Source organism: Budorcas taxicolor, chromosome 12 (genome assembly GCF_023091745.1).
Source record: "Budorcas taxicolor isolate Tak-1 chromosome 12, Takin1.1, whole genome shotgun sequence".
Classification (NCBI taxonomy): domain Eukaryota; kingdom Metazoa; phylum Chordata; class Mammalia; order Artiodactyla; family Bovidae; genus Budorcas; species Budorcas taxicolor.
This window is the reverse complement of record NC_068921.1, coordinates 13,418,804-13,433,125: the sequence shown is the minus strand read 5'-3', so window position 1 is coordinate 13,433,125 and position 14,322 is coordinate 13,418,804. Positions and strand designations below refer to the sequence as shown.

The 14,322-nt window shown below is 40.1% G+C and overlaps 1 protein-coding gene across 1 annotated transcript in view; it reads right to left on the bottom strand.

Moving 5' to 3' along the window:
• DNAJC15 (DnaJ heat shock protein family (Hsp40) member C15) overlaps positions 1-14,322 on the bottom strand; it is an 83,084-nt gene that overhangs the window by 28,744 nt on the left and 40,018 nt on the right. Inside the window, exons 3-4 of the mRNA XM_052650083.1 lie at positions 13,850-13,923; positions 5,640-5,716 (exon numbers count right to left, since the gene is read on the bottom strand). Of these exons, the coding sequence (XP_052506043.1) occupies positions 5,640-5,716; positions 13,850-13,923 (151 nt within the window). The remainder of the gene's footprint in view (positions 1-5,639; positions 5,717-13,849; positions 13,924-14,322) is intronic.

Genomic DNA, 14,322 nt, shown 5'->3' with positions numbered 1-14,322 from the left:
GAACATCTCAAAACTCTTCATAGCTCATTAATTTATTTAGTTTTGTGAGAAATCTATGGGAAAAGCTTGGCTGTGAGAGCCTAAACTCTAAACAAAAATTGAAGGAGAAAGTTAAATAAGCCTAAAATTATCCATGTAAAACCTAATTTATTCAAGTACTGGAAATCCTTCTTTCTAGTACATTTTCCAGGCAAGGAAAAAAATTTACACTAATAGTAACAAAATCCTGGTGTTGCTACCTAATATTTACACTAGCTTATCTAAGCTATTTTTCTGGGCCTCAAACGGAAAGAACAGTGGCTAACTCAAAGCACATGGTGGTTGCTATGAAACTCAAAATAATCTGTTTGGATGAACCACACATACTACAGGGACTAATAGCAGGTACTTTTAGAGATATTCTAAGACAGGTTTAAATCCATTGCTCATTACCTATAAAACTGTGTCTTACTTACTTAACTCTCTGAGCTATAATTTTCTCATAAGTAAAAATGTACATTAAAAAAGTGAAGTATAAATAATCTAATCTAACATTTCTTGAATGACTCAAAAAACATTACCACGAGTATCAGTTAAGAGGAAAGAAATTCTCAAGGTCTGCAGAGGTTTGCTTGCCCTTCTACTAATTGGTCAGAAAATGTTCACATTCTGTTTTCAGCACCTCCTTCCCTGCTGTCAGCTGCCAGTCCTCCATTCTGGCAGGATCCTAGTCTCAAGCTGTTACTTGCCAGTTACTTGCTGCTTCTAATCTCCTGGGGTTAAATAACAGACCATCAAACATGCTAAAAATACACTATCAATTACTACATAAGCATATAAAGTATTCTTCTATAAAGAAAAAAAATAAGTCTTAAGTTAAAGGGGAAGCCAAAAATAAAAATAAAACTATATCCTGAGACAAAGAAACAACCTACTAAAACTTCTGGGATGCAGCCAAAGCAGTTCTCAGAGGAAAGTTTATAGTATTAAAGTCCTACATTAAGGGGAAAGAAAAGAACTCAAACAACCTAACTTTACACCTCACGGAAGTACAGGAAGAACACACTAAGCCTAAAATTAGTAGAAGGACAGTGAAAATAAATGAAATAGAGACTAAAAGACCAAAAAAAAAAAAAAGAAAAAAGAAATCAATGAAACCAAAAGCTTTTTTTTTTTAAGAATGTAAAGAAAACAGACAAACCAGAAGCTACATTCACCAAGAAAAAAGAGAATTCAGGTAAAATCAGAAATGAAAATGGAGAGATTATAACTGATATAATAGAAATACAAAGCATAAGAGGATAAGAGGCTGTACTATACAATAAGAAACTGGAAACCCTAGAAGAAATAGATATATTCCTAGAAACAAAGCACCTACCTAAATGAGAGAATCTTAGTTCTTAAACAAAGCATTAAAAATTAAATGTAGCTCTGATATATCTCCAGCATAGATAATTTCACTATGAACTGAAAATGGAACTTGAAATATAATTTTGCCCAGATCAGTGATTTCAAACTGCTCCCTGGGATGTGTTTGACTGAGAGTAGGGGATTAGGGTGTGTAGAACAGAGCAGTGTTCCCTGATCCTGCAGCAAATAAAGCAGCTTTGGTTTCACCTTTTTCTACTAGTAGTCTATTAAATAACATTTAAACAGAGTTCCACAGAAGTTTTTAGAAAGTCTGAACATCACAAATGTATGTATAATTTCAGAAAATAGCAGGTTAAGTTTTCCCAAGCAACTCAGTAAAATATTTTAGGCTTTATTCAATATGGTAAGAAAACACAGAATCATCTAGTAACAAAGAGAATTTCTTTGTTTTTAAACAGGGTGTTAACAGAGTCAGCTCCATTTTATCTTTACCTACTTGTCATACAGTCTAAATCATCTGGATTCCAAGACCAAGGAAAATGGAACCACAGCAATGTGTTCACATCTTAAAAGAATCTCCTCAAAACAATACTGCCTGACTGAAAGAAAGGGCTAGAGGAAAGGAAATAAATTTTACCTTTCTATTTAATGCATTAAAGGTAAATATTTAGACTTTGCACTCATGAGAGAGATAGGAAGAGAGGGGACAAACCTTTATTCAGCACCTGTTCTTTGGTAAGCACTTACAAAAAGGACTTCCCTGGTGGCTCAGACGGTAAAACGTCTGTCTACAATGCAGGAGACCCAGGTTTGATCCCTTAGGGAAGATCCCCTGGAGAAGGAAATGGCACCCCACTCCAGTACTATTGCCGGGAAAATCCCATGGACAGAGGACCCTGGTAGGCTATAGTCCATGGGGTCGCAAAGAATCAGACATGACTGAGCGACTCCACTTTCTTTCTTTGATAAAAAAGGTACCACTCAAGGCATTTCACATTATTCCAACAAGACAAAGTAGTATTAATTGCAAATCAAAAATGAAGAAGCTGAAGTGCATAAAAGCTAAAAATCAGTGCCTCCATGGTAGACTCAGAATCTGTTTGCTTAGCTGGTATCTACTGAGTAGTTACTAGGTGCTAGGTTTATGCTAAAAAAACCTCCTATGTGTTAATTTTTGCAGCAGTCCTATGCAGTAGAAACTAATGAGGAGACTAAGGCCACGTAGCTAACAAGTGGTAAAACTGATATTTGTACCCAGATTCACTGTTATCAGAGTCTGTGCTGTTAGTCACTCAATTTTCCTTGTGAAATTCTGTACAGCTTCCTGCTCAATGGAATAAAACTTAATAACCATGTATCTTAAGTCAACTCTGAATTATCTATCTGAAAAACAGGAGTACCTTGGATGATATTAAATGATATCCTCAAAAACTTTTGTTTGGATTAGTAATGTACTTTGTATACACATATCCAGAATGGGATGATATGGGACCTCAGAAAAATAACAGTGGCATTCAGAATAATATTAAACCAAAGAATAGTTAACAACATAGCTAATTTAACAGTGTGGTTCCCCTGCTTAAAATCATTTGTTTTTTCTGTATTCCTGGTGAGAAAGCTCATTTCTTTTTATATTTAAATGAAGCACCAAGCTAAACTGACCTGTTTCTCCCCTACCCACCTTTTGTGGTGTTGTTTTTTTTTTTTTTGATTAGTCATAAGAAATAACAAAATGTTTTGGCTTTAAATATCTGCTAACCTACAAGAGATTTAAAAATTCTCTCAATATAGGACTTTATGATCTATTCTGCTTAATTATGTTGACTAAGTCACCGTAAGATTTGTTGTAGGTAACATACTATAACCAATGCAAATAAAATTTTGAGTGAGCTCTAGGGAACATAAACAAATATAGATACTGGTAAATCTATGCTGCTGCTGCTGCTGCTAAGTTGCTTCAGTCATGTCCAACTCTGTGCGACCCCATAGAAGGCAGCCCACCAGGCTCCCCCGTCCCTGGGATTCTCCCGGCAAGAATACTGGAGTCAGTTGCCATTTCGATGTATTCTTAACTCTCAGGGTTAAATGATATCATACAGTAATCACAAAGGATCATTAACTATCTCCTACACTGTCCAAAGTCAGACAATAAATGGTTGCTAAGGTGAAATAAGTATAATAAAACATCAGTTCAGTTCAGTAACTCAGTCGTGTCCGACTCTTTGCAACCCCATGAATCACAGCACGCCAGGCCTCCCTGTCCATCACCAACTCCCAGAGTCCACTCAAACTCATGTGCATCGAGTTGGTGATGCCATCCAGCCATCTCATCCTCTTTCGTCCCCTTCTCCTCCTGCCCACAATCCCTCCCAGGATCAGGGTCTTTTCCAATGTATCAACTCTTCACATGAGGTAGCCAAAGCATTGGAGTTTCAGCTTTAGCATCAGGCCTTCCAATGAACACCTAGGACTGATTCCCTTTGGAACAGACTGGCTTTGAGAGTCCAGGGGACTCTCAAGAGTCTTCTCTAACACCACAGTTCAAAAGCATCAATTCTTTGGTGCTCAGCTTTCTTCACAGTCCAACTCTCACATCCATACATGACTACTAGAAAAACCATAGCCTTGACTAGACGGACCTTAGTTGGCAAAGTAATGTCTCTGCTTTTCAATATGCTATCTAGGTTGGTCATAACTTTCCTTCCAAGCAGTAAGCGTCTTTTAATTTCATGGCTGCAGTCACCATCTGCAGTGATTTTGGAGCCAAAAAAAATAAAGTCTGACACTGTTTCCCCATCTATTTCCCGTGAAGTGATGGGACCAGATACCATGATCTCAGTTTTCTGAATGTTGAGCTTTAAGCCAACTTTTTCACTCTCCTCTTTCACTTTCATCAAGAGGCTTTTTAGTTCCTTTTCACTTTCTGCCATAAGGGTGGTGTCATCTGCATATCTGAGGTTATTGATATTTCTCCTGGCAATCTTGATTCCAGCTTGTGCTTCTTTCAGCCCAGCGTTTCCCATGATGTACTACTCTGCATATAAGTTAAATAAGCAGGGTGACAATATACAGCCTTGACATACTCCTTTTCCTATTTGGAACCAGTCTGTTGTTCCATGTCCAGTTCTAACTGTTGCTTCCTGACCTGCATTTAGGTTTCTCAAGAGGCAGTCAGGTGGTCTGGTATTCCCATCTCTTTCAGAATTTTCCACAGTTTCTTGTGATCCACACAGTCAAAGGCTTTGGCATAGTCAAGAAAGCAGAAGTCGATGTTTCTTCTGGAACTCTCTTGCTTTTTTGATGATCCAGAGGATGTTGGCAATTTGATCTCTGGTTCCTCTGCCTTTCCTAAAACCAGCGTGAACATCTGGAAGTTCACGGTTCACGTACTGTTGAAGCCTGGCTTGGAGGATTTTGAGCATTACTTTACTAGCGTGTGAGATGAGTGCAATTGTGCAGTAGTTTGAGCATTCTTTGGCATTGCCTTTCTTTGGGATTGGAATGAAAACTGACCTTTTCCAGTCCTGTGGCCACTGCTGAGTTTTCCAAATTTACTGGAGTATTGAGTGCAGCACTTTCACAGCATCATCTTTCAGGATTTGAAATAGCTCAACTGGAATTCCATTACCTCCACTTGCTTTATTCATAGTGATGCTTCCTAAGGCCCACTTGACTTCACATTCCAGGATGTCTGGCTCTAGGTGAGTGATCACCTAGATTATCTGGGTCATGAAGCTCTTTTTTGTACAGTTCTTCTGTGTATTCTTGCCACCTCTTCTTAATATCTTCTGCCAACAGAATGGTAAAGACTAGAGATCTCTTCGAGAAAATTAGAGATACCAAGGGAACATTTCATGCAAAGATGGGCTCGATAAAGGACAGAAATAATATAATATGCTAGGTGTCAAATTCTGGAACTAGAGAAGAATTGTGAAACAGATTCCATGTTATAATTGAAAATACGATTCAGATCAAATTAGAAAACTGAATTCAGGAAGAATTTAATGTCACAATAAGGGATTTTGATAATTGCATTGAAATTTTAGTGTTCAAATACAACAGCTCCTTGTTAAGGAATAAAGGCACATCAGAACTATGACTGGTTTTTTTTTTTTAGAAGTAGTAGGATAATCTCTTAGACTCAAGGTTTGAGATGTAAAACTTCGCTATTTTCTCCTCTGCCTCCTATTCATACTTTAAAATATAAGGATAATTTTACTGCCACATTTTCTCCTTTTTCAAGACAAACTCAGCCACAGAACAAAATAACACTTACGCAGCACACCTACCTTATACCCAAAATGAGACTTGCTTCTCGCCTACTCATTTTCTGTTCAAATCCTCCTTTATAGTAGGATGAAAAGCTCTGTGCAGGGAACAAAGAGCGAGAAATGATTAGTTCCACGTATGAAGGGGCAGGACCTCGACCCCACCACACAGCTGCAGTGGGAGTAATGGGTTTTCCAGAAGCCAACCTGGAATCGTGGGAGGTGGGGCGGGAGAGCACTGGACAACGAACCTGGGCATCAACAATGGTTTCCACATCCCAATACGCTAATGCTCCTACACTGAAGGAATAAAGGAGACCGGTAGAAACAAACGGCTTCAGCTTTTTCTAAGCTCTACAGGGATTTTCTCATTGGATAACCTTGACCAAGTTACTGCTGAGATGACAGACATCTTTTTAACCCACAAGACTGGCTGACTGAGAAAGAGGAGGAGAATCTGACGAAATAGAGAGGACATCAGGAGAGCAGACAGGAAGGCCAAAGAGGGGTCAGAAGACTGGACTGCAGGGTCAGCGTGGCTGGAGAGGCCTGAGCAGGGAGGAGAGGAGTGGCAGGGGAGGGGCGGAGGCCACGGGGAGGGCCCTGGAGGTCGGGAACGACGGGGGACTTTACTCTCAGGGGCAGGATGGCCAGAGCACGGGGCACCCAGATTTGACTTGGACTACTCCAGGGCATCCCTGGCGGCTCAGTGAATAAGAATCTGCTTGCCAATGCAGGAGACAGGGCTTTGATCTCTGATCTGGGAAGATCCCACAGGCCATGGAGCAACCAGGTCCACACGCCACAACTACTGAGGCTGTGCTCTAGGGCCCGGGAGCCAGAACTACTGAGCACACGGGCCACCACCAGCGAAGGCTGTGCACTAGAAGCTGCTGCAATGAGAAGCCCACACACAGCAACCAGAGAGCAGTCCCCACTTGCTGCATCTACAGAGAAGCCCATGCAGCGAAGAAGTCCCAGCACAGCCACAAATACATACACAAGTGAGATTAATTAAGAGGATTACTCTGCTGTGCGGAGACAGGTACAGAGTGGAGGCAGGAGACCAGTAAGAGGACACAACCATAATCTAGGCAGGAGACAGGGGTGGTTTGGGCCAAACTGGTAGAAGAGGAAGAAGCCAGAGCCGTCAGATTTGGGATGGATATGGAGAGCAGAAATGACCTTTGCTTGGACTGAACGTGGAATATGAGAAAAAGCAGGGAGAGATGGGGCAGTGAACACTGGCGTGCTCAGCACAGGGCCCCCTCAGAAGAAAGGCACTTACTCCTCAGACCCTGGGGCTGCTGCTGGCAGACAGCACTGTGCTGTCAAACTCCAGCAATGGCCTCGGCTGAAGAATGCCAAGCCCATGCCCCCTTCCCAGGGCAGGCTCTGGCTGATGACCGGCTGACGTCATGGTGCAAACCCTGGAGTTCCCCAGGACTCAGTCCTTGAGCTTCTTATTTACTTTCCAGGTGATGTCATTTAGTTTCACGGCCCTTGCCACAACCTAGGACAACCACGATGAGTCACCTGAGAGTCAGAGGCCCCCCGTGCCCACACCGGCTGCCTCAGGCCTTGCTAAGACTGCACTGCAGCCTAAATTATCCCTCCATCCTTCTTCCCTCTCTTGCCTTCTGGAGCTGTTGATCCTCAGAGCATTCTCTAATAAACTAACAGCTTGCTAATCTGTGTCTCATTCTGCTTTCCAGAGAACTTCAACTGCAAATGACTGCAAGGTTTCTGGCCTAAATTGCCAATTATTGACTTAGAGGAGGAGTGGTTATTTGTTTTTTGTGGGTAATAGATATCAGGAGATTGGTTTTGGTTATATTAAGTTTCAGAAGTCTACTATGTATGTAAGTGGAGGAAATGTCTGACCTGGAGATAACATTGGGGAATTATGAGTACACAGATGGAATTTAAAGCCATGAGACTAAACGAGATCACCTGGAGCCGGAGTGTAGCTAAGAAGTGGGAAGACTGAGCCCTAGAGACGGCAACATTCAGTGGCAGAGAAACGGAGAGGGGTCAGCAACAGACACTGCCAAGGCCCAGCAGTGCAGGGGGAGGAGAAGCAGGCCCAAAGTGACGAAGTGGAAAACAGTTTCAAGTGCTTCCGACAGGTCAAATAGGAGCAGAGCTGAGGCTAAACCTCTGGATTTAACATTTGCTAAACCTAAGGCTCTGCGGAGAAAGCAATGGCACCCCACTCCACTACTCTTGCCTGGAAAATCCCATGCACAGAGGAGCCTGGTGGGCTGCAGTCCATGGAGTCGCTAACAGTCAGACACGACTGAATGACTTCACTTTCACTTTTCACTTTCATGCATTGGAGAAGGAAATGGCAATTGACTCCAGTGTTCTTGCCTGGAGAATCCCAGGGACGGGGGAGCCTCATGGGCTGCCATCTATGGGGTAGCACAGAGTCGGACACGATTGAAGCGACTTAGCAGCAGCAAACCTAAGGCTAATTGAAGGGACTGGGCATGAAGGTTTGATTAGAGTGAGTTTAGGAGAGAACAGGAAGAAAGGAATGGGAGACAGCAGAGAGACAACTGTTTTCAGGAGCTCTTAGAGAAAACTGCATGCATGAACTCAACTTAACCAAGGAAAAATATACATACATGATTGAATGCGCACATGTTTCTAAAATGTGAACCCTTTCCTAAGGAATGATAAATAAGTATGTGCTTGCATAAAACAAAATCTGAAAGTATATAACCCCCTCAATGATATTGGGGTGGTGGAATTATGAATATTATTTTCTTCACGTTCATTTATACTTCCTAAATTTTCAACAATGAACATGGTTACTTATACAATTTTTTTTAAAAAAGGACTAAATAAAGGAAACCAAGGAAATTACTAGAGTGTAAAAAGAGTCCCAGGGAGCCAGATCTGGTCATTTATATAACTTGTTCTTTTTGACCAGCTTGTCATAAATTTCCATTGGTACTAATCCCCTGACAATTAATCCTTCAACAAATACTTCAGCACCTAATATGTACCAGGAACTTTTCAAATGAGACAAGTGAAATTCTGTCCTTCATCACACAGTTGTTCCTCTGCCAGTGTACCAGTGCTGTGAGGACTATAAGGTCCCACTCCAAATTCCAAGTAATTAACAATCTAGTAAGAAAACAAAGAACAATCTCCGCCTCCAAACTGGAAGGGAACCAAACTGTTTCAGTACACATATTAATATGGACAAATTATGTATATATACACAAGCGCACACACACACAGGAATATGTAAAAGAATAAGAGCTGTATAGGGAATACACATATAGGAGCAGGGCTTTAACAGAGGAAAAACAGCTGGCTTTAAGGTTTCTCTCAAGCAGCTAAAATTTTTACTAGATGCATACCTTACTCTCTAATATTTCTATGAGTATCTACCTTTGGGAGTTTCAAATTCTGAAGTGTTCAGCATAATATAAACATAAATTGATGATATTTCATAAACTGTCATTTCCACTATATTCACCAAGTTCATTAACCCTAAAAGCGGCTATTATATCCAAGCAAATTTTTTACTTGTTTTTTTTCCAGGTAGAAAAGGTTAAAGAAAACTAAGACAAGGTTAAAGTTTAGCATCTGGATGAGGCTCAGACCATAAATACTGACCTGCTTTCAAGTAAGTCAATCTGTAAGCATACCATCATCACTATCCTTCTGAAGGAACTAGATCGTTTTTGAGGACAGATATTTAATATTTGGGGCTATATATAGAATAGTAGACAGAAGACAAAATCATGCCTTCTAAACTCATATGGAGGTTAGGTTTTTATTACATAATTTTTAATTGAAATTGTAAGCCCTTTGAAGCTTACAAATATAACATACCTATACTGCATTATATTATTAGCTTATATAGAAACAGGCAATGCAGAACTGTTTTCTGACAACATTGGTGGGTCGACAAAATGGTAAGATTCACAAAAAATGTGATTACAATAAGGAACAACTATATCAAACAGATGGAGTAGATAGTTGCATTTTTCTAATAGAATTTCCAAGAACAGAAAGAGTGGGATTTATTCTGTTGTCTATTTGAAAGATACTCTGACCCTTACAAATTATTATTTGTATTATTTTAGTCATAAAATATATAAATATATAAACAAAAGTCAAAATAATTTTCCTAAAATTTAACATTGAATGATGTAGTGCTATATATTATCAAAAATGATGTGAAATGAACCAAGTTAAATGAAAGTCTTCATTAGCTAATTTACTCAATCACCTGAAACATAACAGCCCTCCAAACAACCAGAAAAATACATCATTCCATAGTCTTAAGAGAAGAAATACATTTTACATTTAACATAAAGTATAAACTTTAATTATGTAGAATCATCTATTTGATTTATAGATCCACAGAGGGATAGTTTTAATTAGTGTTATTTCCATGAATTTCACCTAAGCATAAAAACAATTTAAGTCCAATTTTAAAAACTTGTATTCAAGTAAAAAGGCAAATTCACAAATAGAAAAATAAGAGCCTCAAAAGAAGATGAACGACTTGGGTTTTTCCTCCAGAAAAAAATTAGGGGTAATTAGACAATAGCTGAGTCAATAAACACACATGAGTACTTTAAAAAATTAAGTAAAAGGCTCTGATTCAAAATAGCAGACTGAAAATTAGTCTTTTACTTCCCAAAGGCTCTTTGAAATGAGAAATGAGATATTTTAAACAAGAAAAATCCATAATAGGCCTAGAAAACAAGAAATGGAACAAGTACCAAAGCAGAAAGTTCAAAGAAATCCTGAAAGGTTGAAAACAGGGAACACTGCACACACAGAAAAATCACAGCAACCCAATCACCAGAGGAAAGAAAGACGAAAACACTAAGTCCAGGCTCAACAAACACAAAACATAACATCAGGGTAATTAAACCAGGACGGCAGACAGACCATCCCTAACTCCATTAGTACAGGGCATAAGGGTTGCCACCTGCCACCTCAGCCCTCAGGCCAAAAAAGAGAATCGTATGCCTGGAATGCATCTTGGTGTACAGAGCAGGTCTCAAGGGAAGCAGAATGGCTTAACAACAGATAACATTTCAGAACCCAGAGGGCTGAGGAGAAGGGGCATTTATACCCAGGAGTGAAATACACACAGTACTCAACACTGGGTTCTGCAGGTTCCCAGACAGCCTCTGGGCTCCTTGCTTCCAACGAGAGACATGACTGTGGGCATAACCCACCTCCATGCTCACAGCACACTGCCAGTCCTCTCATTCAATTAAACTTAAAGCAAATCTACCAAACTGCTGAAAGAGGCCATGAATATGAGTTCCAGGAGCAGAGACACATTGGAAGGAAAAAATCTAAGAGGGTCTTACAGAACAAACAGCTATACATGTAAAGAGGGAAAGAAACAAACTCTCCATATATTCCATGTAAAAGAAACTATCCTAGGCAACAGTCCGGAAAAATGGGGCAGAGGGAAGCATGAGAAAAAGAAAGATGAGATATAAGAACAAACTGATGTTAAAGAATAGAAGCAGCAAATACACTTCGAGAAAAAATGAAGAGAGCACCCACAGGAACCTGAGTCGAACCTTCTCCTTTGAGTGACAGGCATTTATTGACGCGTGACTACAGTCCCTATCTGTTAGTAACTGGTTAATAATGAACAGAGTTATAAAATCAAAACACTGGAAATGCCAAGCTTATGAACTTGGCTTTTTGAGATCAATGTCAAGGGAAAGTATGCATATTTTTCATTCTTCAATTTCCCTGAAACAATTAATGTTTAAAGAGTTATTTTTAAAAACTAATATCTTCACTGAGGTTTAATCACGATGATGATAGATACTCCAAGAGGCTTCACTGCAAACTAGACGAGTAGTACTTTGTGAAAAAGAGGGCAGATGAAAGCCACTTGTCTTAACTTGAAGCCCAGAGGGAAGGGGAAAGGTGGGGGCGGGGGGCGGGGGAGTGAGTGTGTATGCATCCCTTTCCTCTTATTAAGAAATGCTGGGGCCGCCTTTCAGGATACCCATGACGGTCTCTTAAACTACGCCACCTTATCTGTGAGCCTTCACAGAGCAGTGAAATGTTTCTCATTTTCTTTCTCTCCCTTTCGTTACAATGTTAAATAATGTAATTCTACAAAACGTGAGTCTATTTATAAGTCTGTCCACTAAAGATCATCAAGCAGGAGAGAAATGATTTCTAAAAGTTTCCCAATTTACTATACGTAAACATATGGCAGTAAAGGATGAGATGGTTAGAGAGCATCACTGACTCAATGGACATGAATTTGACAGCTCTTTGGGAAATAGTGGAGGACACAGGAGCCTGGCGTGCTGCAGTCCCTGGGGCTGCAAAGAGTCGGATACCACTTTGGGACTGAATAACCACAAACGTGGAAAAACACTTGGACATTTATGTCACTATTTCCAGGCATATGCTCTATTTCCACTGACCATCACCTAGTCCCTGGACTGTCTCAATGCCCTTTCAACACATTTCACAGTTTCTCCTCTGGCTTATTCTAGTCTGTTGCCCGCCTGCTCATAACCTTCCAAAGGCTTTCCGTCAGACTTCAACTCTGCAGTCCTTGTCATAGTTGATTTGGCTCTAAGTGATGTGGGCCTAAACGACCACTATTCCTTCCACACACTCATACTGGAGTTACTCCTACTGCTCAACTCATTCCCACCTCAGATCTCAGCAGCATTCCCACCACCTAGGAAGCTCTTCAGATGGCCACATGGTCTGTTCCCTTCTCAGAGAGACCTTCCCTAACCTACCTAACACAGACTCTTCTCTGCTGTTAAAAAATCAATCTCTTACTCTGATTTGGGTGGTCCAGTGGTAAAGATGAGACAGGAGACACAGGAGACCACAGGTTTGATTCCTGAGTTAGGAAGATCCCCTGGAGGAGGAAACAGCAACTCACTCCAGTATTTCTGCCTGGAAAATTCCATGGACAAAAAGGAGCCTGGTAGGCTACAGTCCATGGGGTTGCAAAGAGTCGGACACAACTGAAGTGACTAGGACGCATGCACCCTGATTAGTTTTTTAAAGAAAACTAAACTTCTAACTTCAATACCTCTATATATTATATATCTTACTTATCTGTTAGTTGTCTCCACTGAAAAGTAAACTCCTACAGGGCAGTGTCTGTATCTGGTTCATGACTACCCCACAATTGTGTCTAGTATGGAGCAGGTGCTTCCCTGCGGCTCAGCTGGTAAAGAATCTGCCTGCATTGCGGGAGACCTGCGTTCGATCTTGGATTGGGAAGATACCCTGGAGAAGGGAAAGGCTACCCACTCCAGTATTCTGGCCTGGAGAATTCCATGGACTGTATAGTCCATGGGGTTGCAAAAAGTCAGACACGATTGAGCAACTTTCACTTTGACATAGTAGGTGCTTAATGAACATTTGTTGTATGAATGCTATTAGTAAATACCTATTAATACTTAAGATGAAATATAAACAGGAAAGCAGAAAATAAATACACATTCCCTCTAATCACAGACATGCATTTTCAATCGGCAAAGTCACTTGTAGTTCTTTTGTCCTTGAGTTTAATTATCTGTCCGTTTGTCGTCCTTTTAAAGTATGGTTATTGTTCATAACTAAGCCTCAGGGGCCTATAATGCCTCTACTGAAACAAGTCATTCATTCTCAAACTGCTGTAAGCCAAGCCGATGTAACCCAGATCTTCTGTCTCCCAGAAGTCAGTGTTAATGCTGCACTGCTTCTGTGAGCTTTCTGGGCATGCTCTCCAGGGGTCACAAACCCCAGCTCACCACACTACAGCTTCTTAGACACCTACTCCCATTCAATCTTCACTTAGATTCCCCTCAGCAGAGTAGCCGTGACGCTGGTAGATGGATGTATAAGCCCTATAGGGTTTCAAAGTTGGAATCATATATTTTCAAGTTTGAGAGAGCCAGGTGTGGTGGTACAAGGAAGCTAGTTTCAAATTTCAAGATGAAACTAATTTGGGGGTATACTCCATCTGGACAGGGACCATGTCTGTTTTGTTCACCAGCTATGCCCAGCCCCTGGCACAGGACAATCACTGAATGAATAAATGAACACTAATTAAACAAGGAAAGTAAATTATCTCAAAGTTGATGTAATACTACTAAAAGGAATACAGTAATTAGCAAAGTCAGAAATAAGCATAGATATAATATGCCCAAGAAACTTCAAAGTAAGTTTAGATTTCTAACTAAACTCATTTTTTTTTAACTTACAGGAGTTGAAATCTTCTTCGCAGTTTCTGTGATTACTTGTCCTAGAGGTTTCCAGATCTGAAATGCGTAGCGACCTAAATATAATAGTAACAGGAATAAAGGCAAAAACATTTTCTGTAATGAAAGCCAATATCCACAAGGTGCTCACCATAGCAGCTATAGTTTACTTTATATATGTTAGCTTAATAACAATTTCAAAACCTACCAGAAAGACAGTAATTTTTTCAAACTTCTAATTTGTTAAATGGAGGACAGATTTCATTTTAATTACTCCAATTAAAAAAAAACAATTCTATTGTTTCTCACAATGATAATCACTTTGAAATATATAGAAAACAAGTCATGTTTATGATCTATACAACACAGGACTGCTTTTAATGAAGTTACCACTAAAGTAATAAAGCAATCACATGGGAAATATTTACAAAGAATGTGTTTACTATCAATTTCTCACAGAGGATGACGAAAAGCTT